The sequence below is a fragment of the Hippocampus zosterae genome, chromosome 16 (genome assembly GCF_025434085.1).
Source record: "Hippocampus zosterae strain Florida chromosome 16, ASM2543408v3, whole genome shotgun sequence".
In the NCBI taxonomy this organism is placed as follows: domain Eukaryota; kingdom Metazoa; phylum Chordata; class Actinopteri; order Syngnathiformes; family Syngnathidae; genus Hippocampus; species Hippocampus zosterae.
In genome coordinates, this window is record NC_067466.1 from 10,834,815 (window position 1) to 10,861,191 (window position 26,377).

The 26,377-nt window shown below is 42.6% G+C and overlaps 4 protein-coding genes across 8 annotated transcripts; 2 read left to right on the forward strand and 2 right to left on the reverse strand.

Moving 5' to 3' along the window:
- Window positions 1–366: 366 nt before the first annotated feature.
- On the reverse strand, window positions 367–6,532 carry ccdc61 (coiled-coil domain containing 61). Of its 5 annotated transcripts, XM_052047486.1 has the most exons (13): window positions 6,294–6,530; window positions 4,853–5,008; window positions 4,688–4,770; window positions 3,987–4,147; window positions 3,753–3,905; window positions 2,978–3,188; window positions 2,812–2,894; window positions 2,519–2,697; window positions 1,543–1,621; window positions 1,258–1,458; window positions 1,147–1,180; window positions 995–1,061; window positions 367–742 (listed from the first exon to the last, which is right to left on the reverse strand). In XM_052047486.1, exons 2-13 carry the CDS (start codon window positions 4,998–5,000, stop codon window positions 648–650), a joined length of 1,494 nt encoding a protein of 497 aa, XP_051903446.1. In that variant the 5' UTR covers window positions 5,001–5,008; window positions 6,294–6,530; the 3' UTR covers window positions 367–647. The 5 variants fall into 5 exon arrangements, 3 of the variants coding, with proteins under 3 accessions (XP_051903446.1, XP_051903445.1, XP_051903444.1); XM_052047485.1 differs by having other exon boundaries at window positions 2,519–2,694; window positions 3,753–4,147; window positions 6,294–6,531; XM_052047484.1 differs by having other exon boundaries at window positions 3,753–4,147.
- A 2,402-nt stretch (window positions 6,533–8,934) lies between these two features.
- kcnk12l (potassium channel, subfamily K, member 12 like) lies at window positions 8,935–11,094 on the forward strand. The gene is made up of 2 exons (XM_052047490.1): window positions 8,935–9,473; window positions 10,011–11,094. The coding sequence occupies exons 1-2, from the start codon at window positions 9,038–9,040 to the stop codon at window positions 11,009–11,011; spliced, it is 1,437 nt and encodes a 478-aa protein (XP_051903450.1). The 5' UTR covers window positions 8,935–9,037; the 3' UTR covers window positions 11,012–11,094.
- Window positions 11,095–12,211: 1,117 nt separating this feature from the next.
- Window positions 12,212–18,415, reverse strand: ppm1nb (protein phosphatase, Mg2+/Mn2+ dependent, 1Nb (putative)). Its single transcript, XM_052047487.1, has 6 exons — window positions 17,707–18,415; window positions 16,610–17,181; window positions 14,610–14,727; window positions 13,699–13,813; window positions 13,389–13,452; window positions 12,212–13,274 (listed from the first exon to the last, which is right to left on the reverse strand). Exons 1-6 carry the CDS (start codon window positions 18,110–18,112, stop codon window positions 13,248–13,250), a joined length of 1,302 nt encoding a protein of 433 aa, XP_051903447.1. The 5' UTR covers window positions 18,113–18,415; the 3' UTR covers window positions 12,212–13,247.
- Window positions 18,416–20,310: 1,895 nt separating this feature from the next.
- On the forward strand, window positions 20,311–23,908 carry rtn2b (reticulon 2b). Its single transcript, XM_052047469.1, has 7 exons — window positions 20,311–20,891; window positions 21,786–21,993; window positions 22,369–22,507; window positions 22,601–22,670; window positions 22,791–22,837; window positions 23,284–23,342; window positions 23,443–23,908. The coding sequence occupies exons 1-7, from the start codon at window positions 20,879–20,881 to the stop codon at window positions 23,543–23,545; spliced, it is 639 nt and encodes a 212-aa protein (XP_051903429.1). The 5' UTR covers window positions 20,311–20,878; the 3' UTR covers window positions 23,546–23,908.
- Window positions 23,909–26,377: the final 2,469 nt, after the last annotated feature.

The window sequence follows — 26,377 nt, forward strand, 5'->3', positions numbered from 1 at the left end:
TACGACCATGGATAGTAAGGTGTTTTTAGCGGAGAAAAACGACCATGTATAGTAAGGTGTTTATAGCCCAAAAAAACGACCATGTATCGTAAGCAAAGCACTACTTTTGTCTAAACGAAAGTTCAACTTATTTGCGTGGCATCCCAAACAGCTGTAAAACACTCGTTTTTGTCCTTAACCGACGTCAAACATTGTTCCCTGGCTCCCAAAATAGCGGCAAAGTTGTGTTTTGTTGCGAAGCACCAAACTCAATAGGCACATTTGCCAATGCCGAACTGTAACTATGCAGGGGCCACTATCTTGTATTCTGTACTACTGCAGTGTGTGAGTACTTTTGCTTCAATTAACAATCAGCACTGCCAATCGTTGAGTTAAATCCACTTGTTGGGATTATAGCTACATTTATTCACAGTCATATTTTAAGTTAATAAAAAAGATTGAAAACACATGTAAAAATAGTTGAGACACATGGTGACTGCTTTTGTTTCCAGACGTTTGAGGTCATGAACATAAACAGTCTCGTAGAGCTTCTGGTCCATGGTGAAGAAATAAAAAAACAAAAACAAAATGGCATCCAGAGCTGGAAACGCCGTTCGGTTTTTGAGTCCTGCACATGAGCTTTGTTTGGCTGCAAGCTACACCATCTGTCAATGTCCTGTGTCCAAGTCCCTCATGTACTCCTGCAAGGCCTGCAGCCTGGCGTCTATCTCTGACAGTTCTGCGCCTGTGTCGATAGAGCTCTCTGAGGGGTGGAGTGTGACAGCAGAAAAAAAAAATGCACACACATGAATACAGTCGCCCTCATTATAAATACTACATACATTAAACTGAAGAAGGCAGATCTCGGAGAAATGGCATGTGAATTGCTGAAGAGCTCACCATGTACTATCGGGTCTGAATTTTGGGACTATTTTGTAGCTGGATTGTTTGAACCAGTTGAGAAATGTGGAAGGAGCGGCATATTCTTCAGCTTTCACGCTAACAGACAAATTACCTTTGCCCTTCATCCTGTACGTTGGAGTGCTGCTTAAGGGGTTCCGGGATATCAGGCTTCCTCTGGACTGTAAAGAGTTCCAGGCATGTTAGTTATTTAAGAAATTTAATGTTGCTACGACCATGAAGAGAAATGAATGACACCTCACTCACCGCACTGGGGCCATTGAACGTCTGTTTCCTTCCTCTGTGAAGTGTAAGCACGTGAGATGAGAACGTGTGGGGGTGGACGGTGCACACTTGACTCACATTGAGAAAGTTCACCTGAGCAGCGCTTTGGTCAATTCCTCCATATCCACCAAGGAGCTCTCGGAGGAGTTCCTACTCCCTTGCCGCTCTCTGGACAAACTCCTTCCTCGGCTGCCGGCGCGGCTCAACTGAGGACAAGCCTCTCTGGAGCGGGAACGCCCTCGTTCGGGGACCAATGATGGCGATATCATTAAGTCTCGCCGCACCTTTAACTGTCTGACACGCATGAGACGGTAATGACAAATAATGCTCATTTTTAAACCACTTGCTGTCACTTGCAGAGTTTGGAGGGAGACTTACTTTTTCAGTTCAGATTCTCTTAGCCGGCGCTGTTTGTCCTGGATGTAAGCGGTTGGGTCAAAGCGAGGTGCTCGGGACCCTGGAAGGAAGTACATTTTATTTACAGAAATTTGACAAGTTGAATTGATAAAGCCAAGGATTTTGTTGTTACGCTCTTGCTGTAATCTGATTTATGACTAATTTAGGTTTACGCCACAATTTGTGAAGGTGTTTTAGTGCACGCTTAGAGGACAGCAATTCAAAGTGTTTAGTACGTTAACAACTGTAATTGTAGTAGATGAATCCAGCCATCCATTCATTTTCTGATTCGCTTCATCCTCACAATGGTCGCGGGGGGTGCTGGAGCCAAATCCCAGCTGTCTTCAGGCAGAAGGCGGGGGACACTTTGAACTGGTTGCCAGCCAATCGCGGGGCACACAGAGACGAACAACCGCCCACGCTGACACTAACACTCACACCTAGGGACAATTGAGAGTGTTCCATTAACCTGCCATGCATGTTTTTGGAATGTGGGAGGAAACCGGAGCACCCAGAGAAAACCCACGCAGGCCCGGGAATATCATGCAAACTCCACACAGGGAGGCCAGAGCTGGAATTGAACCTCTGCACTGTGAAGTCGACGTGCTAAACACTCAGCCACCGCCTTATTAGATGAATACACCGTCATGTTAATTCACGGTTAATTTACCTTTATTTTAGCATACAGCTAACTTATAGGGCCAAAAACATTTCTGCATAATAAATTTGATATTTATTTTTAGACAGATTTGTGTATTTCCTGTTAGTAAAACAATACAAAGCGAAGAGGACCTTGAAATAAAGCAAACAAAATATTGAGGGCGGAAAAACAAAATTGCAATTATCTTATTTTTCAATATTGTTCATCTGTAACCTGCTGTATCTTATTTAAAATCCACGTTTTCAGTGATGATATATTGCACTTAGACTACTTAGTTACAGAGAGTAAAGTACGCACCGGTGGGAGAAGGTGACTGCCTTCGTACGATTGCGCGTGGCCCTGTTGAGTCCGATCTCCCTCTTTCCGTTGACCTTTGCGCTCTGTCGCCTCTGCGCTCTCTGGATCCTGAGCGACCCCTGGCTGGGTTGTGCGAATGACCCAGCCTCCCCCCGCAGGCAGACAAGGGCGTCCCTCTACTTCGGATACGAGGTGAGTGGGGAAGATTGAGCTGACTTAATATCGATCAGAAATACTCTACAAAATCCATACTGTGTAAAAGAATCCAACAGCAATTTTTACAAGTGTCTAACCTTCTGCGTAAGAGTGCCACTTCATTGGTCAGACTCTTGACATGCAGGCGGAGGGCGCACTCCGAGGCCCTCAGCTCATCCAGCTTGAAGGATGGGAGGGAAAGCGTTAAAAGCGTGACAGAAAACTAACGACTCCAACTCTGAGGGCGTCCACAAGCGCTCCAACCTGCTCCATGAGGAGTCGTTGCTCCTGGCATCGTTTGCTAGCTGAGCGCTGACTCTTGGCCCTCTCCTTGAGCAGCTGTTCCTGCAAGGTCCTCACCACGTCCCGATCCCGCCAGTCTTGAGGTCCGCCGGGCGTCGAAACGCTTCCGCCGAGCTGCAGTTGCTCCAGGACCTTGGCGATGGCCTCTTTCTCCTCCTTCATGAGAGCCAGCCTTGAGAGATCAGAATATTCGCAGTGTCAAATGGCGAATATTCACGTCATTTCTGTCCAACTGCTGGAGACTTTCTGCGGGGAATTTCGCTGAGGAGTTTTGGAAATTTCCATCAGGGAGACAACGGGAAACTATCTTTTCCAAAAAAAATTTAAACATCAGTTTGCTAGTTAATAATCCCCTTTTATACTGCTGGGCCAGGTAAATAAACCACATCTATGCTAGCAAAATTGTTTAATATCACTTCAAATTCATCTGACTGAATTGACAAAATGAATTACTTGATGTTTTGATTTAAAAATAAAATGCAGCTCCTCTCAACATACTTGACAATAAAGTTGTATTCAATTCAATTCAATTCCTTGGAGCAATGAGTGCACTGTTTTCCTACATAAACAGGCTCAACGGTTGCATACAAAAATAAACAATAGGTGTGAATGAATTAGATATAGAATCTCAGTATGATGCAGTGACATTCTACATCACTGTTACCAAACTGCAATAATCCCCCCCCCCTTTTTTCCAATTTCATAACCCACAACGACAAAGAGCACTTTGGCTTACTCTGCTCGTAAGCGGTGGATTTCAAGCTCGGCAGACTTGCCGACGCCCTGAGAGGTGAGGGCGCTTAGCTCCGACCGAAGGCTCCTGATTTCCTTCTGCAAGGCGGCTGGGTCGGGCTTGCCCACGTACGGCAGCGGCAACGGGTAGTGTATCCTACAGAAGGAGAGGACACGAGTCGGCAGCGAGCACGCAACGTCAAAGAAAAAGGAAACAAATAAGCAAAGGCACGGCAACCTGTCAAACTCCACAGTGTAGATGAGAATAAGGTAGCGTTTGGCGGTGAGGGCGGACGACTGCGGATGGCCTCGAGGGCGGCCGACTACTCCCGCTTTCCTGTTCCGCAGAAGCTCGAGGTCTGCGTAGGTCAGCAAGTCGAGTGTGACAGAATCACTCGTCTGCAGGAAATGCGTCCAAAAACAAACGAGACACACATGTTAAGAAACGATGCCCTCCTCAGAGAAGCCGGTGTGACTAAGTTGCGGACATGTACCTATCCATCCCCTTACTATAGTCCTTGCTCATGTAGACAAAACAATATGTATGTATAAACAAATGCAACAACAATCACTTTGGCATCTTAGGTGTTCTTTTTGCACGGTTACTACAGTCAATGGATGCATGACAGGACATCCATGTGTGTGCTGCTTGTGTTTTGATATACGTCACTCCACTTGAGGTGGATAACTCCGATGCACCTAAAATTCCTTCATTTACATCACCCACCCCAGCCCCCCTGATCATCCCGCCTGGAGTGAGGGAATAAGATAGCATGGACATTTTCTAATTTTTCGCTCCAGTGGAAAGCAAAACGAATGCTTGTCCGCTTCGGCTCATGCAGCCCGAAGCGTCTTCCTGTCCGTTCGCATCCTTCTATTGACTCGCGTGCTTGCAAGCAACCTCCAATTTTTTTTTTCGTGCCTTCATTGCCGACGTACCTTTCTGACGGCAGACTCCAACATGCTACAAAATATTGGAAACTGTTTGAAGTTGCCCGTTTTCCGCGTGAGATCTTCAATGTCTGGAAAAATGGGGAGAATGCAATGTGAGCAACGTGACTTAAACATGCACGCGTCATCGTTGAATGACAACTGACAACTCACACGCCGGATCAAATTCTCCCTTCCACTGATCTGCCGTTTTTGAATCAGATATTTCCACCAGCAGTACGCCCTTATCCACTTCTACCTTCACTGCAAATTCTGCTCCTCGGAAGACAATATTCTCCATCACCTCCGAGCCCTCCTCCATTTCTCAGTCTGTCAAAGGAAAAAGCTATTCAGTTTCCCCAGGATATACAGTAACTGCAATCAAATACTGATAAAGAAAATCTGATACAAAGAAAGAGTCCACAGCAGGTAATTGAATGCATCGCTTTCAAATCAAATAAAAATGAAAGCAACTGCCAATTCAGGAAACATGTATATTATTCGTGGGTAAAGGGTAAGTGGATAAAGAAAACAGACAAGACATAAGACAACAGAGTAGCACTAGCATATACTTCAATTTTGTCATTAAACTTCATATGTAATACACTGAGATGTTGTGGAATTTGCGTAAAAATGCTTTATCTCAAATGACAACAATTCCTGAAACCAAACTAAAAATATTTAGGAAATAGTTTGTCGAAATGGGTGGATTTGTGTTCCTATTCCCATGCAAATAAAACGCAATGAACGCACAGATGGATATATGCTCTAACTGCAGTAAAAATGAAAGGACACATTTATACCCATTTCTAATCATCGGAATCACAAATGGGGGCGTGACTATCATAAAAAAAATCACCACATGTTGTTAGCTTGTGTTTTTTAAACGGTCTTTTCTTTTCGCTTACTTGTTCGCCCCACCTGGTTGAAGTTTTTGTTACAATATCAACAAATAAATTGCAATGGCCGAACATATGTAAAATTTGTTACTTGCCTCAATAAACAAGAACCTGGGCATCACTTTACTGTATTGCACTGCTTGAGCAGCTGGAGGGCAAGCGATTCTGCTTTTACCACAACACGCGACTAGGGGCGCTTGTGTGTCACATCTTTCGGTGTTTTTTTTTCCCCATGAGAAAAGTTGCTGCAAAATCAAATCGTATCAGGAATCGTTTTTAAATTATGCAAAAACAACAGCGGACACAACATATTTTCGGCTATGAAGTGTGAATGTATTCCAATGTGGTCAGTACAAAACACGTAGCTCCCATTGGCACTTGACATCACTTTCTCCCACAGTGAAAGGGAAATAAAACAGTGACACTGCTCGTTTCTACCGTAGTTACCATTCATGCAAATCGCATACAAGACAATTTGCTTGCTTAACTAGTGCTACGCCGTTGTTCCATTTTGGGACCGGTCGCTTGAGCGAATCACAGCGGGTCCTTTCAGATCACTTGACATCTCACCATCGCTAGCTTTAGCAAGCTAGCATTCGTGTTCCGACAAAAACAACAAAGCAAGCATCCCGTGCAGCTTTGCAAAGTGACATTAGAAGTCAAACATGTCAGCTTATAATTGCAGAAAACACTGCTGCAAGACACAACGAACGAACCTTTGGTTCCAGCGATGATTCTTAAAGTCACAGGTCGCCAGTAAACAGCTAATATGGGGGAATCCACATGATGTGTTGACTGGATAAAGTCGTTAAGTGGCATTTAAATCCTTTTCTTGGTACCTTGCACGGGGGGTCGAAAAGCAATTGTTAGTCACCTAAAGTAGGACCTAAGGCGCTTCAACTACCGGGAAACGTTCAATTCTTCTTCTTCTGCTGTTTCATTCGCTGGGGGTGCGGCATTTCTTTGGCTTCATTTTAGGATCCCCGGTTTGTTGCTGCCCTCTACAGGTGAGTTACCGTCATCACCCGAGAAAACGTTCACTTTAGATTCGCACAAATTTTATTACAGTAAGTACACTCTGAACTGCAGGCATGGGGAGAACATGCAAACTCCACACAGGTAGGCCGGAGCTGGAATCGAACCCTGCACCTCTACACTGTGAGACCGATCCGTTAACCAGTTGTCCACCGGGCCGCGCTAATTGATGAATATGTAGCAGAAAATCAGAAAAATTAAGGTTTGTAGAAATTTGAAGCCAAAATGTCCTTCAATTCTGGAATGATAATTAAAAACAACAACAATAAAGTAAAACAATTAATAACAACATAACACATAACATAAAAACAATAAAATAGTAGTGAGAAACATACTAGAAAATAGATACATATTTGCTGAAGGCTTGCAGCTGCTGGTCAAAGTCAAGAGTTGGCTTGCACGTTGTAGTCGATGTGAAGGGCCGGTTTCCATAGAGATGTTGTTAAACGCTGAGGATAAGCCTCAAGTCACTGCGGTGTGAGAGCTGAAGATGCAGTGAAATACAAGTGTGTGTGCAAAAGAATCGCAAGCACTGCATCATGTCGCCCCTTTTTCCTTTAACCTGCGGAAGAAGAAAAAAATCAGTTGCGACTACCAAGTTGTGCTTGGACATGCAGGTTTAAAAATGAAAAAAAAAAACCCTGCATGAAGGTTAATTAAATTGTCTCATCACTTGTAATTGAAATCAATTAATAAAGCAACAAATATTTAAGCACATAATACATTCATGTATGTGGATTTAGCACTGCATTTCATCACTAAATCAAACATGAATTTAACAGCCACAAAATTAGGTAGACATGCATAATTAATGAGGTCCAATACTAGAGTTGTATCAAAATACAAATAATCATCATAATAATAATTGTCCTTTAACAAAGATAAAATTGTCCAGTTTTGATGTCAAACAGCTTTCCATGAACAATGTTTTTATTATTGTAGTTTGCAGTTGAATAGAAAAGGGCTGCAAAATGCAGAATACAGCATTCCAACTTCACACAAGATTTTTTCCACTCGGGTATAGTAAACATAATTTTGGAAAAACCTCTGTTTCAAATTCTACATGATATTGGTAAGTACTCTCACGCAAAATCCTGCACTTTTTTGTAGCTTTTAAAAAAAACTGTATATGTACATAGATTTTTTTTTCTCAAAGGAACATGACTGGATCATCATTGGAGACAGCAATATTGTGCGTGACTGGCATGAGGTCCGCACCTGCCTCCAGCAGCCACTCAGCCATCAGAGGGTCACCCGAAGAAAGCCTCACCCTTAGCTGCACTTCCATGCAAGATTAAAGGGAGGGGAGGGGGGGGGTGACTACAAACACCACCGCACAATGTGCAGCAACAACAAAAAGCCATCAGAGGTTACATAAACGTTTGTGCAATGAGGATGCATCTTATACAGACATAAATCTCGGGATACATTGCTTGTCCGATTCATTTAAAAATCAAGGTTTGTGCTACTGCGATGCTGCCTTGTGGGGACAACCTGGCAAGGGCCCCCTTATGTAGGTCCATAAAGAAATCTTGGTGTAGATAGACTTAAAAAAAAAAAATACCTGACCGAAACCCCATCAAATACTTTCCGGATGATCTAAAACACCGATGGTGAGTAAGCTTTACGTCTTCCAGATGAGTGCAAGCTGCTCACGTATCAATAAAATCAAAACATCAGCGGCATTGTGGAGTAGACATATTTTTTTTAGGATTTATTTTTATATTTGATGGATACGACCAACCAGGGCTTGAACACAGATGGCGTGGGCGAGAGGGTGGGGGGGGGGGAGGAATGATACCATTGCGTCTGTGCACCAAAAAAAAAATAAAAAATACTCAAGAGGCTTCCTCTGGCTGGTCATGATTCAACAGATGCACAGCAGCCGTGCTCAGGGAAAGGCACTCTGCTGTCAGTCTGACCAGGTATGACTGATTTTATTAGTAGTGTCAAGGATTTTTTTTTTCTTAACTGGAATATCCATGTCCGAATATAGTATACCTGTATTTACAATTTGGATTGGTGAATGGTTTACGCTAATATGAACTGGCTGACAAGCATAACCAACACACGGTATGATTTTATCATGTATTTTCTTTTAAAAATCTAAATTAATATATGCATAGTTATTGTCTGGATAAATATTTGTTATGCTAATTTGATACATAAAGAGGAAACATCAAATGCATTCACTTTTGCGGCTCAACGTATCCAATCTGGTTTTGGGATTGTTTTTGTTGATGAGTGGTTTGCATCTTGATGTATGGCATGTATATTTCTTCTCTCAAAGTATTTATCGATGAAGTAGCCCACGACGGCCGCAGCAGGATGATTTCGGAAGTCCGCAAAACCATTTCGTCTGGCAATGTATCGAAAAATGCATCCGTTCTGATCAGGAGAAGAAGCTTCATCATGCATCGAGATCATGACCCCCAAACACACTATTCAGCGCTTGTGTCGTTGCAGTGCGCAATCCGTACGTGTGTGTGTGTGTGTGTTGTTTGCAGTTACCGTGGCCATCATGGCTCAGAGGAAGTCTGCCGGCTGCCGCCCCAAAGCGCCCATCAACCAAGACAACGCCCGTTTCTTCCTTCTCGCTGGCCTCATTCTTCTCTACCTGTTGTGCGGGGCCGCCATCTTCTCTGCCCTGGAGCACCCCTTTGAGCTCCGTGCCCGCCGCCTGTGGAGACAGCAGCTCGATAACTTCACCCGGAGGTACGGCGTCCACCCGAGGGCCCTGCACGCCCTGTTGCGGCAGTACGAGGAGGCCAATGGAGCCGGGATACGGGTGGACACGTTGAGGCCACGCTGGGACTTTTCTGGAGCCTTTTATTTTGTTGGTACAGTGGTCTCCACTATTGGTAAGCTTTCCAAACGTTTGTGCGCTGGGAATTTTGGATGTGCTTTTTTAAAATCAATCGGTCAGTTTCTGGTTTCTATCGGGTGAGTCCACCCCTGACTTCATTTCTGTGGGCAACTTATTTCATTTGCGTGCAGCCTGACAGTTAAATGCAACTTCACCACGTTTGCTTTGAAAGCCGAGCCTCCCTAATTGACCCAAGTTTTTTGGCGTAGGGGGGTGGAATGGATTAATCGCATTTCAATGGGGAAAAAAGTGACTTGAGTCAAGAACACATATGTAGAGGCACCGCTGTATTATTTTACTCCCATGAATATGCGTCTGGATCTCATTTGTAATGAAAACACCCTTAGTTGAAAATGGTTGCAAAAAAAAAAAATGCCAGCAAATTCCAAAGAGAAATCAAAACAAGGTTTATGGTTCTACCTATGCTGGGACTGACATCTTCTGAGATATGCTGATATCTTGAAAGATGTCAGTCATAGCAAATGTTCAATCTCAAATTCCCCTCACCTCATTTTTTTTCTCTTGTCTCCAGGATTTGGAATGACCACCCCAGCAACCATAGCCGGAAAGATCTTCCTAATCTTTTACGGTCTGATCGGCTGCGCCGCCACCATCCTCTTCTTCAACCTCTTTTTGGAGAGGATCATCACAATGCTGGCCTACATCATGCGCTGGTGTCACGAACGTCGCCTTCGGTACGGCGGGGTCGGCGATGCGTCCAACCGGCAGGAGCCATCCGGGGAGGAGGACAGCCTCGAAGGCTGGAAGCCTTCCGTCTATTACGTGATGCTGATTCTGGGATTGGCCTCGATCGTGATTGCGTGCGGGGCTTCTACTCTTTACTGCTCCATGGAGAACTGGAGCTATGTGGACTCTCTGTATTTCTGCTTCGTGGCCTTCAGCACCATCGGCTTTGGGGACCTGGTAAGCAGCCAGAGGCAGCACTACGAATCGCAGGAGGCCTACCGGCTCGGGAACTGCCTGTTCATCCTGATGGGAGTATGCTGTATTTACTCCCTCTTTAATGTCATTTCCATTATCATCAAACAAACTCTCAACTGGATCTTGGAGAAGTTGGCGTGTCCGCGGGACCGTCGCCTCTGCTCTTGTTCGGCAATTGGATGCCGGTGCCTCTGCTGCCCATGCCTGCACAACAGAAAACACAAGCAGAGGCATCCGCCGACTCAAAAGCGATGGAAGCGCAACATGGTTCGGCCGCTCTCGTCGCACTGTCCGGCAGGACGGCAACGTTACGCGGACGGCTCGGTGGAGACCGTGTACGACAGCGAGGCGGATGGCGGGGCAGTAACGGACGGGGTGTACGTAGGCCGTCGGCTGTCGGGAGAAATGATCTCCGTCAATGAGTTCATGGTGTCCAATAAGGTGTCTTTGGCACTGTTGCAGAAGCAATTAAGCGAAACTGCCCACCAGGGGCCACGGCAGAGTTATGGTCACCAGAATGGATTTTCCGAGGGGGTGGGGGCATTTGCCATTATGAATAACCGGCTACAGGAAACCAGTGTGGATAGGTAGTAATTCAAATCATTGAATTACCGGTAATATATTTTTCGTCCCTTCGGTATTGTGATTAAGAGTTAATGTGTGATTATTTTTTAAGGCCCTCTTCTTAATTTTTTTTTTTAAACATAAGCAATAAAAGTGTTATCATATTTAATATTCATAAATGTTTTGGTTTTATAGGTTAGCTAAAATGCTAAAATAAAAGCAAATGAAAAATAAATTCTTATTTATGTTTGTCAGACCGAGTTTTACTTGGCATTCGTTCACTACGTCAACCTCACAAAATTCTACCCAAGAAGTAGCCCAAAATGTCACTCTTGCTAGAGAAAAAAAAATACATTTTGGTACTAAGGACACTTTAAATTTAAGTATGAAAAAAAGTTGGTCATGTCAAAATGAAAACCAGTTGGTTGCTCATTATTAAGTGAAGCGTTATTTTCTCTTCTTTAATATACAGAATTGTTTGGGGGTTTTTTTTTTTACTCATTATAAAAATTGCAGCCTTTGCAATTTAAAAAATGCACTGCAATATGGATTTGAGTTTGATTCATTGTTCTTTTCCCCAATAAGAAGCATCACAGACCTCCATCTGCCATTGCATCGCTATTCTCTTCATATGTACAAGCCAGTAGCCCAATTCTGGGACTGGCTCTGACTTTGAACAATAATCGTGGGCCGATGTATTCATTCCAGATCGTCATCACAGAATGTAGACGTAGTCACATTTGGCTTTGAGGACTAAAAACATGAAAGCAATTTCAAGCAGTCAGTGTCACAGTCAGGGTAGGTTTTATGTCTGAAGTGATTGGCTCATACAAAAGCAATCAGATGAAAACAGCCGTGAAGGACTACTTGATGCTGGACCGCTGATGATTTAAGAGGGCTGTGCTCGTCCTCCTAGCTCCTCGACTAACATATTTGCATGGAAGAAGACACCAAGAGCGCATAGAGCAGAAACACAAGAATGAGCTGCATGCATTCATCATTTGGGGCCTTTCACACTATACCAGAGATGATACACTCTGTAAAAAAGAAAATATTTTAATTTGCCGATCAATTCCGATATTTTCTCCTCAATACATGTCCCTGACATGCTCAGTAATCATGCAAGAGCCTTAAAATGCGGCAAAAGTGCACCCCGAGATGAATTATTAGCGTTCGCAAAAAACGCTTTTTTTTTATTGCATTGTAATAAAAGTTAGTGGTCATACGACGGTAGTTCAAATATTCTTTATTTAGGCTGAAAACCATTTCATTGTTCACATGTAATACCTAGAAAGACAAAGTTGCGCACTGAGATCATACAACAGTAAGAATCGAATGAGCGGACCTGATTATTGATCATCCCGATCGAGAAAACGATAAGGCAGTACACATTTTACCAACATGCAAGGGGAAAATTTGCATTTCACATGCAATATACTAAGGATGTTTTCAGGTAGTTGTCATTGAGAATATGGCATAAATAACCAAATCAATCAATCAATCAATCAATGTAAGCATACCCCCTCCATTTTGTGTAATAATGCCGTTTCTTTTTCTCAAATATTTTAAGAATGAATGATTATGATGACTTCTTGTAAAAAAACAAAAACTCTTATTACTCTTTCCTTAAAAGTACAATATATTGATTTAAACCATCGAATGAAAGTACAAACCTCAACGTACACAACTTGAAATCGATTTTGTTCTTCACATTATTAAATTAGATTGTCCCCTTTCCCCCCCAAAAATGCAGCACAAGGGAACTTTTGTTGTGCGTTTCCAACAGCTAGCATGGTAGCATGATAGCATTTCCTGATGGAACAACTGGACCTCATAGCTTTCCTTGGAGGTCCGCGTATCAATAATCAACGAGTGCATTTTCCACTCGAACACGAGCTTCAGAAGTGCATACTCACGTTCACAAACGCTTTTATTTCACGGTAGCTGATGTTCAGTTCTACTGGCTTGAGCTCTTCCGCTCACTGAATATGAGGCAAAAGTTTGTTGCTGGGTCAGCGTCGCAGAGAAAGTCTTACAAAATCTCCTCTATTTATAGATAACAATTGTACAAATATAGACTGTATCAGGCTGAACTAGACCTACTTTTGCATTGTATTTGTTACGACAAAGGTGCTGCTCGCTAAAATGATGTAAACAGACACTGACAACTAACTCCCTTTTTTGTCCATTTAGAAACATGAATCGAACAGTAAATGTAGACGTTAATTACAATCCCTTCATAGACACAATCCAGTCGGCCTCTTCAGGAGCCTTCCATTCCCTGATTGGACTGGGAAAAAAATATTGTCAAAATGAAACAACAAATGTGGTCATGAAATTGAAAATTGCGCATATTAATTGGCAAACGTTTCTATTGCTTATTGATAGTTGTTGTTTTACTTACATTTGGTACTGTAGGGTTGTGCGACTCTCTCTGTTGGTAGTAAGCAGAAATGATGCAGTTCCTTCTGTAACACACACAAACACACTTGGCCTTCACTTCCGGCATTCATGACTATAACATAGTCGCTTTTTCAAGTATCAGTACTTTACTCAACTGTAGTACACATTGTGGTGTTGTGAGTACTTCTGTCATGGCCTACACAGGCCACACTTTCAAATTATTGTTACGTTGCAGCTGCAAAAACGGACATTTCCACACGTGCACGATTGCACGCGCACGCGCGCGCACGCACGCACACGGAGACTCTCACTTGCTCTGTATGCCTCCCCCTGGTGGTAATCCGGGGATCACGGTAGATGCGAGGACTGTGAGCACCGCCAGCAAATCAGGATCCTCCCCTCTGGCACACAGCTCATCATAAATCTCTGTTAAGTACAAGACATAAGACACAAAATACATTGATTTCTGTTTTTAGTTTCTCTCTCTCTCTCCCCCCCACACTAAAATTTAGAAGAAAAAGAGAATCCATCATTTTAAAGAGCTTTATGTTGGCTCTTTTCATTTCTTTCTTATTTTTATCTTTTTTTAAACAATAATATCTTTATCGCCCATCTATCCTCATAATGCGCAAAAAATAAAATAAAATTTAAAATTAAAAAAAAGGGAAATAAAAATATATAGATTTAATTCTCTATAGGACACTCCGAACTTACATGACTGTCTTACAATGTTTATTTTAGGGTCAGGGACGAGCTGGAGCCGATCCCATCTGACTTTGAGCGAGAGGTGAGAGGTCGCCAGCCAATTGTATAATGTACAAATTAGCGCCTTCAATTAACTGAACATATACAGTATGTCTTCGAATAGGAGGAACCTGGGGGGGGGGGGGGCAAAAACACCCCCCTCTTCCAAAAAAACAAAACGACAAGCACTTGGAAAGCATGCAAACTCAACACAGGCAGAGATTCGAACCCCCACCCTCAGAACCTTGAGGCAGATGAGCAAACCTTTCCAAGAACGGGCCACCATATCGCTCATATGTCAGTATAAGAATAACCTGCCATGGTGCACCCATTTAAATGTTCTTTTCAGTACAACACAATAAAAGGCAGAATTTCAACACTTGACCATGGCACATAACATGTGTTCAATTGTCTGACAATGCGCTACACGTTACAGGACTATATGGTCTGATGTGTGTCATCATGGCTGATATTAGACCTGCTACTTTGGACTCCAGCATATCCTCCAGCTCGGCCTCTTGGTGTAACGCCTCGGTGGACAGCTGAGGAGCGCCGGGGAAGCACAGCAGAATGATGCTGATGTTGTCAAGGCTGCCCTGTGATGTGTGAGAATCGCATCCATATTATTAGACTCCGACCTCAGCCACATCGCTATTTAAAGCAATGCTGCCGATTGATCTTTTTTTTTTTTCTGCATGCAGCTGCGGCAGTGGAGCAGAGAAATGTGCACGCACCGAAGGAGAAAATGTGACATTTTGTGAGGTGATCGTGCATTTCCGCACTGGAGTGTTTTTATTATGTAATGATGACATGATGGACGTGACAGTCAAGAAAAGGGTCGATCCACTATTTAGTGTACATGTGGCATGTGTTGATCTCATAGTTGTTTATGTGCTGTTGAGGAGGAGGACATAAAATACAAGTTGCAATGAAAAGCATTCTGTTTAAGTGGCTGATTTCATGATGGAATGTTGTAGGCTGCTCCTGCAGTTTCTTGCAAGTTTGCGAATGCTTCAGATGAAATTTTGATGTATATATATATTTTTTTTATCCCCAAAGAGCAATATCTTACATTTACAAAAGTAGGACACCATAAACAGTACAGCTATGAACGTCAAGCTGTGTCTTTTCATTGGATTTGATAGATACAGAGGTATCTCGGAAGAATTCTTCCAGGAGCGTGTGAAGGCACGGAAAGTGCATTAGACTTTGGGGGTTTACTTCAAAGGGAAATGTGTCAAGTTGTAGTGTCCCAGAACTTTTTTGACACATCTTGTATTTATAGCCTCAGATGTATCCAAGGATGAAATACAGATTCGGGGAATCCGAATTAAGTAAGGCAAATGTTCTCGAGTTGCATGTAGAGTATTTCTCAAAAAGTTAGATTCAGCTGGCAGTCTAATGATGGCGAGTATTTCAACTCTTGGCAACCATTGGAATTAATGTGAAGACTTTCAATGGTTTCGCAGGTGGGCTGGAGCCTACCGACGCTGACTACGCAGGGGCTACATAATAGACTGGTCCTAACATGTTGAACTGTAAACCCAGAATTTACTGCTGATCTAGTTACTTTCAGTAATTTCGAATAAAAAATGATCATTCCATTTATGACGGATCAGCTGGTTTCTGAACTCCATTTTGATTTGATTTACAGGACACAATAAATGTGACATTCTCGAAAATGTCAAGACTTTGATGATCTTGGACGTCTGTGTTCAACTGTCGCATTTAACAATACAGGATAATGCGTTTCTATCTTGAGTTATGCTTGTTGTGTTTAAACTCCGTATTGGCCCGAATATAAGACGGCCCTGATTACAAGACGACCCCCCTCTTGTTTGAAAAAATACTTTTTGAACACCAAATTAAGTTTTATAGAGAAAATAATTACAGTACATCTGAAACAAATGATGATATTTGAGAGAAAAAGCATGTAATTTTGCCTCGTTCAAATTTAATATCTGAACATTTAAGTATATTAAGTGCAATCACATTCGTAAATGAATGGCTTCTGTTTTTTTAAATGTAAATTACATCATAACTTCTCAACAGCTGCCGGTCAACCTGGCCAATCTTCGACCCACTTTTCTCCAGATTGTCGCTACGTTTCTCCATTTTCTGTTATCCCTTCGATTATATTAATTTATTTTCTTTCTTACTGCTATTTTTTAATTTTTCTCCTTCGTGACAGGGGTTCATTTTGGCCTGGGTAGTCAAGTTCAGCATTCGCTTCAATGATATCTGGCGGCATCTAGCGTCGTGAACGGGTATAATGTCGAGACCCCGAATCCAAGACGGCCCACGCTTTTTCAGTCTTATTTCAATGCAAAAAACACCGTCTTATATTCGGGCCAATACGGTAGTCAGGATAAATTGTGGTCCCTCACCATATGATCCTTTAAAAATAATTCAAGTTGCGAGCTGGCTAAAATGCCTCTTCGAGGTTGCTAAATTTGGTTTCCAGTGGCAGGTTCTGACCTTGTAGAGGCAGAGGTCAATGACCTGCGAGCAGACGTCCCTCAGGTCGGTGCACACGAGCAGGCGGTTGTGGATGAAGGCGCAAAGCTCCTCATTGCTGATCGTGTCCCACACTCCATCGCAGGCAAGCACCAGGAACTCGTCGGCCGGCGAACGCTCCACGACGCACACCTCCGGCTCGGGCGACACCATCTGCTCGTTGGCCGATCTGTTCTCCGCCCCCTTGTAGCTGAAGTCGCCCAGCGCTCGGGAAACCGCCAGCGAGCCGTTGATACGTTGGAGGGACACGGATCCTCCGGCGCTCTCAATGCGCTCCTTCTCCAGAGGGCAGTAAGGTTTGTGGTCTTCGGTGGAGAAGCAAACCTCACCCGAGCGACACAACACGGCCCTCGAGTCCCCGCAGTTGGCGAAGTAGATGTTATAGGGCGAAATGAGGGCGGCCACGGCGGTGGTGCCGCCTCTCTCCCATCCTTCTCGGCGGGCCACGCCGTGGAGATGCTTGTCCGTTTGCAGGAAGCCTTCTGTTAGGGCCCCTTTCACTTTGTCTGTGTCGTCTTCTGGCCTTAGGCCACCTGTCAACACAAACACAACTCAGAAGAGTACACAAATGCGCAATTTACTACATGTTCTTTTGACCAATCTTAAAGTGCTGAAAACTGCCTTCTTTCTTTCCACGTTGCAACGTCCACGGTTGAAATGTGACATTTTAGGCGTTTCCTGAGAAGTGACGATGTTGTAGGCAAAAGGATTCTTTACCTCCTACTAACTGACAAAAATGAAACAAAGTTTGTTTTGTTTCTTTTCCTCCTTCCAAACTGCAGCCTTTGCGATTTGAAAATTGCGGCTGCAAGATTTTTTCTCACCGGGGCTAAATGGAGAATCTAAAATAACTTGTGCTACACAGATTTCTGACAGGACTACAGCCTCCAATGTAGCACCGACCCTGATTGTACTACATTGCGATGTCGATTTGAATTTGATCAACCGTACATTGTAATATTATCCAAAGTATTACATCATTGTTTCAGCTCTTGTTTTGGATTTGCGGGAGTCTGACAAGTGCACGTTGTTGTCATTCCCGAACATGTGTGTGTCACCTGTAGCCAGGATGTGACCCAGAAGGTGCTGCGAGCAGTGCTGTGCCACCATGTTTCCCGCATGTCCGTCGAACACGGCGAAGAAACTCCAGTCGGCCAGCTCTCCCCCCAGCTGAGGCACGCAGTTGTGGTAGTCCTCCATGTTGGCCCGCCAGCCTTGCATGCTCCCCAGGGCATAGGTGAGCCCCCAGCGGGCGCAGCCTTCCTCTGCCAGCTTGTCCAACACCGGCCGGTCCAAGTAGGGGCTGGGAATGACCTCCTCCTTCTCCCCCTCCCCGGGCTGCTCCCCCTCGGCCGCTCCTCCCCGGCCCCCCTTGAAGAAGGAGCTGACCCTCTTCTCCGTCTCTTTGACCAGCTGCCGCACAAACGCGGGCAGCTCCACGCTTCCCTTCCTCGACGTCCTCATGCTTCAGATGTTGTGCGTTTACAGCTGGTAGCGAGGCCTGCTGGTGTTGGCGGGCTCTCCTCGGCTCATGGCTGCCTCATCTGATGGATGTTCTTACCTCCCTCTCCTCGCTCATCTCTTTCCTCTCCTCTCCTCATGGGAGACGTCACTAAGAGCCGCTCTCTCCTCCACCCATCCTCACTCTCCTCTGCTGCGCTTTCACCTTTTCCCCAGCATTTTTTCTTTCCGGGCCTGCCTCTTTGCTTTGTTATCTTTGCTCTGCCTGCTCCGGGATTGGTCAGCTATTTCTGTGCACCAATCCTCGGCCCGCCTCTGACTGCCACGATCATATTGGAACGCAGCCTTTCTTGCCGTCTTCCTGTGGGTACTGCGGACCCTCCCACTTTGCGATCAACCCAGCCTTTGATCGAGTTGGATTATAGGCTCACAGAATGGGGGATTATGGGGCAGCCGGTCATTTAGATTTCAGTGACGGAGGAAAGGACAAACGCAAAGACTGTCTCTAGTAGCAGGCAATGAAAAAAAAGACCAATCTTCATTGTGTACTTGATCCTACTGAATAGGGATAATGTTCGATACCATCATTTTTTTTTCTCAGACTGATACCAATGCTCACTGATAGCAATACCATGTAACCGATACCAGTAGTAATTTTGATACATACAATTTCTATTAAACCCGTGACAGATCATTTTAAAGAAAGACAGAACATATTAATGAACTGAATAATAATAACAATGTATTTTTGTATTTTTTTCAGTCAATGAAAGCAGAGAAATGTGTACAGTAAGTAAATGCATATAGAAAGTTATCATGCTATGTAAATTAAATCAGCAAATAAACGCTAATAATGCACAGCAATATAAACTTTATAAACATACAGTACATAAACTTACCGAAATTGCATCTTAATGAACATATAACATGATGGACGATAAACAAACAAGAGTTAGGTTCTATTGTTTTGGTTGAAAATTTAAACCAACAGCTGCTAATAACTCTATTGTTCCAAGAGTACATTTTCAGAAACCTTTTAGGGAATTTTGTAAATGCTTAAAGTTGGACACAACACCATCAGCCATTCCATTCCCTTTTTATACCACTTATTCCGTTTCACAGGGACAAAAGAGACAGACAAGCGTCACACTCACATTCACACGATCGCTCACCAGCAACTGAGGCAATGCTCTCTGCGTGGAAATCAAGCCAGTGATGGATAACAGAAAACTATTTTTTTATCTGGGGATTAAAAAATATATACTGTATATATTTCTTGACTTACACCATGTTTTTTAATAGTAGCGCAAAAATTCTCAGTGAATCTGATTATATAAATACATCTTTTATGCTCCCCTGATTTAATACACGCCGCACTTAGTGTGCTTCCACCCAGTGGCTGACAATGGAATTGCAACACAGATATAAAATTTGTGCAAACATAAAGTTAAGCATATTTCAATTGACCAACTCCCACCCTATCAATTTTTATGTATTCCCCAAATAACCTGGACATTTCCTGCCATTTTTTCTACTAATTCGAATGTAAATGTAATAACAATGCATCATGCATCATTCAAAATATCCGTTTTTAAATAATCAATAGGAAAAGTGTGAACTTGTTATTACTTTTCTCTGCAATAAAACCCAACGAAGGTTGACCGTGAATAAGCCTTCGCGGCGTCAATCAAATTGCTCTGACAGCATCCCTGTAGTACATCTCTCAGCCAGCAGAAAGTCAGGACAGGTTGTATTCTAAACAAATTTGAGTTGTTTCAGAAAGCTGTCACAGTGGCGTTCAAACATTGAATCTCAGCAGGGCAACGAGTGGAACATAAACACCCAGAGAATGCTGGAACATTTCAGCTCGTCTATAAAAGTCTTGCTCCGTGACAACAATGCTTTGGATGAAAACAATGAAAATCTGGGAGACGTGGCCACTTTGAAGTGAAATCGTGAGCCTGTTCCCTGTGCCCTCAAGTTTAATACATGAATGTAGAAGTACAGATACTTTGACTTTTGAGTTTTTCGAGACAGGAGCCATCATTTGACCATTTTGTTGTTGTTGCTTTAATTAATTGTGAAATCACCAAGTGATTTTGTGAATGTTAAATGCGTTCATCTCCATAGAAAAAGAAGTCAGAAAACTACAGTCATTCTTCACTAAAATGGATGTGCACCTCAAATATTAGATTAGTACATTCATTGTATTTGTGTTATTACTCTGTTGCTATAAAATACAAAAGTGCAAAGTGCTACTTTCCTTATTAAAAATGTGTTTTGGGGATGCTGGCGTCGATTTGTGGCATTTCCATTCATTTCAATGGGGGAAAGAAAAACATCTCCACTGTGAGGTGTGTCTGTGTTTTCTGATTTGTCGAGCTGGCTCTCATTTTACAATTCTGGTTCAAGTTCTGTTCCAGATTCGAGGTTAAGTAGCTATCCAGCTGCAGGAAAGATGACTTTACAAATGTCTTTCATAGTGACGACAGATGAATGTTGTCCGTGCCGGGCCTCCAGTAGGCCACCAACGAGCTCGGGGGCACAGGAGTGTCTGAAAGCTGAGGGATGAGTACGTGGTGATGTCTCAAGTTGCCAATTTGTGTGAGCGCTCGCGCGCATGTGTATCCAAAGTAGGGCCATCCAATACGGGATAAAATTAGGCCACGGCGTCCTTATATTGCTGACAGAGCGGTGGTGGCCAAAAAAAGCCTGCGGCGGTGCAAAGCCAACAAGAGGGAAAGAGAGGAGAGCAGGACCGCCGCCGACATGGCCAGCAAATGTAAGGAAACGAATGGTGGCACTCTTAAGTTAGTTAAGAGCAGTCACGCTGTCAGTCAATCGGCCTGTCAGGTGCATGTGGAAATGGGAACTGATTTATTTGGTCTGTGCAGGAAGGTGTGAGAGCCCACGCTGGTACGACGAGAAAAGTCAGGGAACGGGAGAAAGCTTGATAGATTTTTCTTGTTAAAGAAGTGTTGTGTGTGTGTGTGTGTGTGTGAGCGTGTAAATCCACTGCACAAAATTGTTTTCAATGTTGTATCATAGTATGGTGGATGTTAGGGTCTCTCCTGTCCTGAAAGATGTGAATATAAATGAGGTGTCATTTTGAAACTCTCCCCATCAGTTATGATGTTGTCAGTGAAACATTTTTTTTCTTGAACTATTGTCTCTGTGGCATACCGTTTAGTTCACGTTTAGCATTGCTAAAATTAATGGCTACATCTATCAACCACTTTATTGCGCAAATAACCCAATTTTGGTGCAGCTGTACATCATTGCGGAAAGGCATTTAAGAGAATGAATGTATTTTCCCCCTGTCTTAAAGCGGTTTATATCCATTTAATGAAACAAAATATCAAAGATCTCGATGTATCCAAATAATTTCACAGGGTTGCTTTTCACCGAATGCGGCAGAAAGTCTTAATGTGATGACAAATTATGCGATAAGTGTTAGCACTTGTGTTGTTATGACAGAGTTTAGACAGTCTGAAATGAAAAGTGTGTAGTGTTTAGGTCACCCTTGATGTTTATGTACCGGTACTTCATATTTTAAAGCGGGGATTACAGCCAATTTAATTCTTTGAATTATAGATCACTTGAAATCATACCGAAATGACTAGAGATCAGTTCACATGAAGCTAATCATTACAGAATGCATATGTTGTGTTTGTAGTGATGGACCTGGTTTACTGGAAGAGCACGAGCAGGACCGCAGTGGTGTTCACGGGCTTGGTGGTCTGTCTGGCCAGTCTGTTCCAGCTGAGCGCCATCACTGTCCTCTCTCATATTTGTTTGGGCGTCATGTGCGTCACCTTCCCGCTGCGCCTCTTCTACAAGCTGCTGGAGCTGCTGCGCTGGAACCCTGGGCTGCATCCTTTCCAGTGAGTTCATTCACATTGCTTTGATTCGGCCGGCAGATAGAGGGAGGTACATTTATGAAAAGTTCACTTTGGATTGATAGTTTCTGACACATTTACGCTTTAAACACTGAACGTGAAGGCAGGTTAGAAACGGTGTTGGTATTTCACAGATGAGCGCGGGCTGGCGGAATTGAGAGAGGGAGGTTTGCATCGTTGTGGGAGTGATCACAGCCAACTTTGATTATCCAAGTTATCCATCCACTTTTGTCAGTCCTCATCGACTGACATTGTATTTTGGTCTCTTTTTGCAATTTCTTCAATTTATTAGGTATTTGTCCATGTCCATACTGTTATCCAATTTTATTCAAATTGTGATGTATATAAATGTGTATGCAGGTCATATCTGGACTATGACAGTTCACTGACAGACAAGGGGACGGTGATGCTAGTGGAAGAGGTGGTGCTTCTAATAGCGTTCGCCGTCACAGAGCTCAAGCGTCTTCTTTTCATTGACAACGTTTTTGATTCACTCAAGGTTAGACGATGGGATGTTTGAAAGCAAAATATTGCTCAGCACTGACTGATTTGGTTCTAATTGCATTTTGAAGGCTGCTTTTTCTTCTCTCAGTTTGTTTTGCTGCTGTACCTGCTGACCTATGTCGGCGTTCTCACTGCTGGACTGACTCTGGTCATAACTGGTGAGTTCAGAAAATTCCCCGTGGTTCTGTAATCAACACTCACAAATAACATGAAAATTGACTATGACGGAAGTATGGTAGATTAACGTAAATATTTTTGTGTGTATGTGTGTGTTACAGCTGTCATTGCTCTTTTTTCCTTTCCTCTGCTCTACAAAAAACAGCAGGTAAGATTTCAAGCATACCTGTATGTATCTTATTGGAAAAATACTCATCATCGGCCACAACATTAGGTACACCGGCACAACTGAACAACCTCCACTGCAAGAGCTGTATCACTGCAATCACATTAAGAAACAACCATGCATCCATTTTTTATACTGGTTGTCCCCTTTAAAGTGAGCTGAAGAGTTACCCGGATATGCATATATGCAAACTCCTCTAAGGGGGGCAGACATTCTAACCATTAGCCTGTCATCCTGCCCAATATAAACTTATGACAATATCTTTGGGATTTTTTATTTATTATTTTTTTATTTTTTTAGGGAAGAGTTTTTTTTTTTTATGCAGCTCCGGTCTTGAAAAGCAGGTCGTGCAGGTCGACTGTATCTAATATTGTGACCAAGCAGTGTAGAAATATGCTCTAAATGTGCACTCCTTGTGATGATGCCAGGTGAGGATAAGGAGGATTGTCAGAACTTGCAAAGCTTTTGAGAAGAAAATTAACACTTGGTAAGTAATGTTGATACAAAATTGCCACATCCCTACAGATTAATTGTCACGTACACAGTAACTGATATACGCCACCGTGTGCTGCTGAATCTTGTGTCAGGTGCCACGCGGTGCATGATGCAGTCAAGTCGGCTCGTGCGCCAGGTGCCACCTCGAAACCCGCCCCCACGCCAACCTCCAAACAGAAAGTGAATGCAAAGTAAAGAGCGCACGCGAGATGTTTCGATTTGACAAAATGACCGTGGCGCTGGTAGTGACGCATCCTCCGTAAGTCCACCGTGACGTCGGTTTTAAAGCACCGTCTAATCGATGTTGACAGCTGAAACAAAGCTGCTATTCATTAGGAGGGAATGTGTGATGAGAGAAGAATTTTATTCAGCAAGATACTTTGTGTGGGAAAACTGATTCACACATCCACTTCAGTCAGGGACAGCATGCATTTTTAGTGGTAACAGGTCTATTTTTACATTACCACAAGCACTGTGTTCCTGTCGAGATGCAAAATTAAGCTTTTTTTTATCTACGGATATAATTTTAGTAAAACTGACATGAACCTCACCTGCCACTCACTTGCCACCCCAAAATATATTTTCAAAAGGAAACAAGCACAAGCAAACAATTGACAAACAATCCCATCAATACATTTAGCTTCATTTTTATAGGATAATGGCACTATAAATGATATATATAAAACATATATATACAAAACATCTGCAGAACCACCACGACCATTCACTTGAGAATTTAGTGCTCTGTTAATGAATTATTTGTAAATACAGTAGTGCCTTGAGAAACAAGTTGAAGGCTTTCTGTGACCACACTCAAAACTCTAGTCACTTGTAAGCGCAAATCACCTTTCCCTATTCTATTAAATGGAAATACCATTAATTCGTCCCTGTCCCCTCCCCAAAAATGTAATTATGTAATATTGTGGTTTAAACATAATAATAATAGATAATAATTAAATAGAATTACAGGAAAAAGTTATTGTAACACCTTGAATCATTTGAATGGCCATTGTCCTGATGCCAGCCTTGCCCACCTGGGGGCAGTATAGGGCAAACAAATGGATATAATGTACATGGACGCCTGTACATTGCAAACATGTTCGCTAATCTCAACTCCTAGCAGAGGATAAAGAATATATGACGAAGCACTGTTCTACTGAATGTCTACATTTGTTGCTGCACCATTTCTATTCAATGATCACGCTCAAAGGGTTATAAACGTGTTTCCCATTATGCATTACGATTAAGCTCGCCGACTAAAGGCTAAGCTATGTGATTGTTTTGAACAATTGTGTAATTTGCTTTGTTTTCTCCTTGTAATGTGTGATTTGCTACATAACTTGTGATGAAGACAGAAAACAAATAAGATCAATTCTGCTAAAGTTGTGCAGGTAGAAGTTAATTGTCAGAATAATGCACATTTAAAACAGCATCAACTTGTTAATTGTCGCCCAAGTGGAGGGCCAAACTACAAAAGTGATTTTTCTCTTCAGTTGTCCCTTGCTTTATTGATGAATATGTTGCTGTCCTGAAAAAGAACTCTCCTATAACATTGATGAGCTCATGCTGTACTCAAACTAAAATGTCTTTATGAGCTACAATGAAAAAAAAGGCAGGGTGCCGTTACTTTTATAGAAAATGAAAATGAAAGAAAATATGGAGTCTTTCCTTTTTTCACTCTTCTGGGTATACTTTCTACAAGATGTAATTGTGTGTGCGGGAATCTTTGTCCATCCACTCAGAAAATCATCTGTGAGGTCACTGACGTTGGGTAGGTAATTTAAATTATGTTCCAATTCATTCACAAGGTCTCAACGTGATGTTTTTTGACACTCGCGTATCTGCATTATTTCATTGTGGCTGTGAAATATAACATATATATGGAACTGTAAACTTCACACCCTACATTTCGCAGATAAAAGCCAAACAATCTCCGCCGTCTCTGCCGCAATGTCAGAAGTCTTTGTTTTGGGCACAACACAGACCCCTTGTATACAAGGCATTTATTAAAAAAATAACTGACAGCAGTATCAATATAAATGCCTTGTTCTTTTTACCTTTTATTCATGTCCGTTGTCCTTTTTCTCTAATAAAAAGCTACAAAATAGTGTAACACTGTCTTCGATTCTGTCCGACTTAATTTGTTCATATATATAATTTTGCTTACAATGGTTAAAAGGCAAAACACGAGAGCCCCTGATAGTAGAGATTTCGGGATGGATTTTTAGATTCTCGTTTGATTAGGTTTCCTTTACAAACGTATACAAACGCTTGAATGATGTGAATGTCAACAGAATAAATGGCAAAGAATAAATTGGAAAAAAAAACGTGCGCGATGAAATGTACCTGCTGTTGCAGTTCTTCGTAAAGCCACTAGATGCCACTGTTGAAAAGTGTCAGTATGGGGAAGGGGGCGGGGTTAGGAGGAGCTATGACGAGTCAGCTGCAAACTGCATACACAAAAGGATGCCAAGAGTGACGGTCACGATCAGTTTGAATGCAGCGCCATTATTAAAAAGTGCCTTTGGACTCTTCCACGTTTATACACGATGTTTCCATGCATAGGAATTCAATAATGTCACTGACAGAGCGTATAATGTGACTGTCATTGTGATAGTTGCTATTAAAATTATCCCCACGTTTATACTACAGTGAGACATGTCGGTTGTTTAAGTAACTCTTTATTTAGACCCAACTATTTATACACAAACAATTTTTTTAAAAGTACATTTTCCACGTCGCCTCCCCAAATTCCCACCAACAAAAGTGGAAACTGCTATAGCTGCAAAACTCATTTTCATTTTCTCTTCCAGTAGCTGTAAAATGCTGTGGTTCTAACACTTTTGACCGTAAAGTGTTCCATTCTGACAAAAAGAATTCTTGACATGATACAAGATATACATACATTGACTGCTCACCTCTGAAGAGCTATTTCGGTAAAACATTTCTAGCACATTGCTAGCAAAGAGGCCTTGTTAAAAAAAAAAAAAATCTTCCAAAGATTTCTAATCAGAGCCAAAACATAGC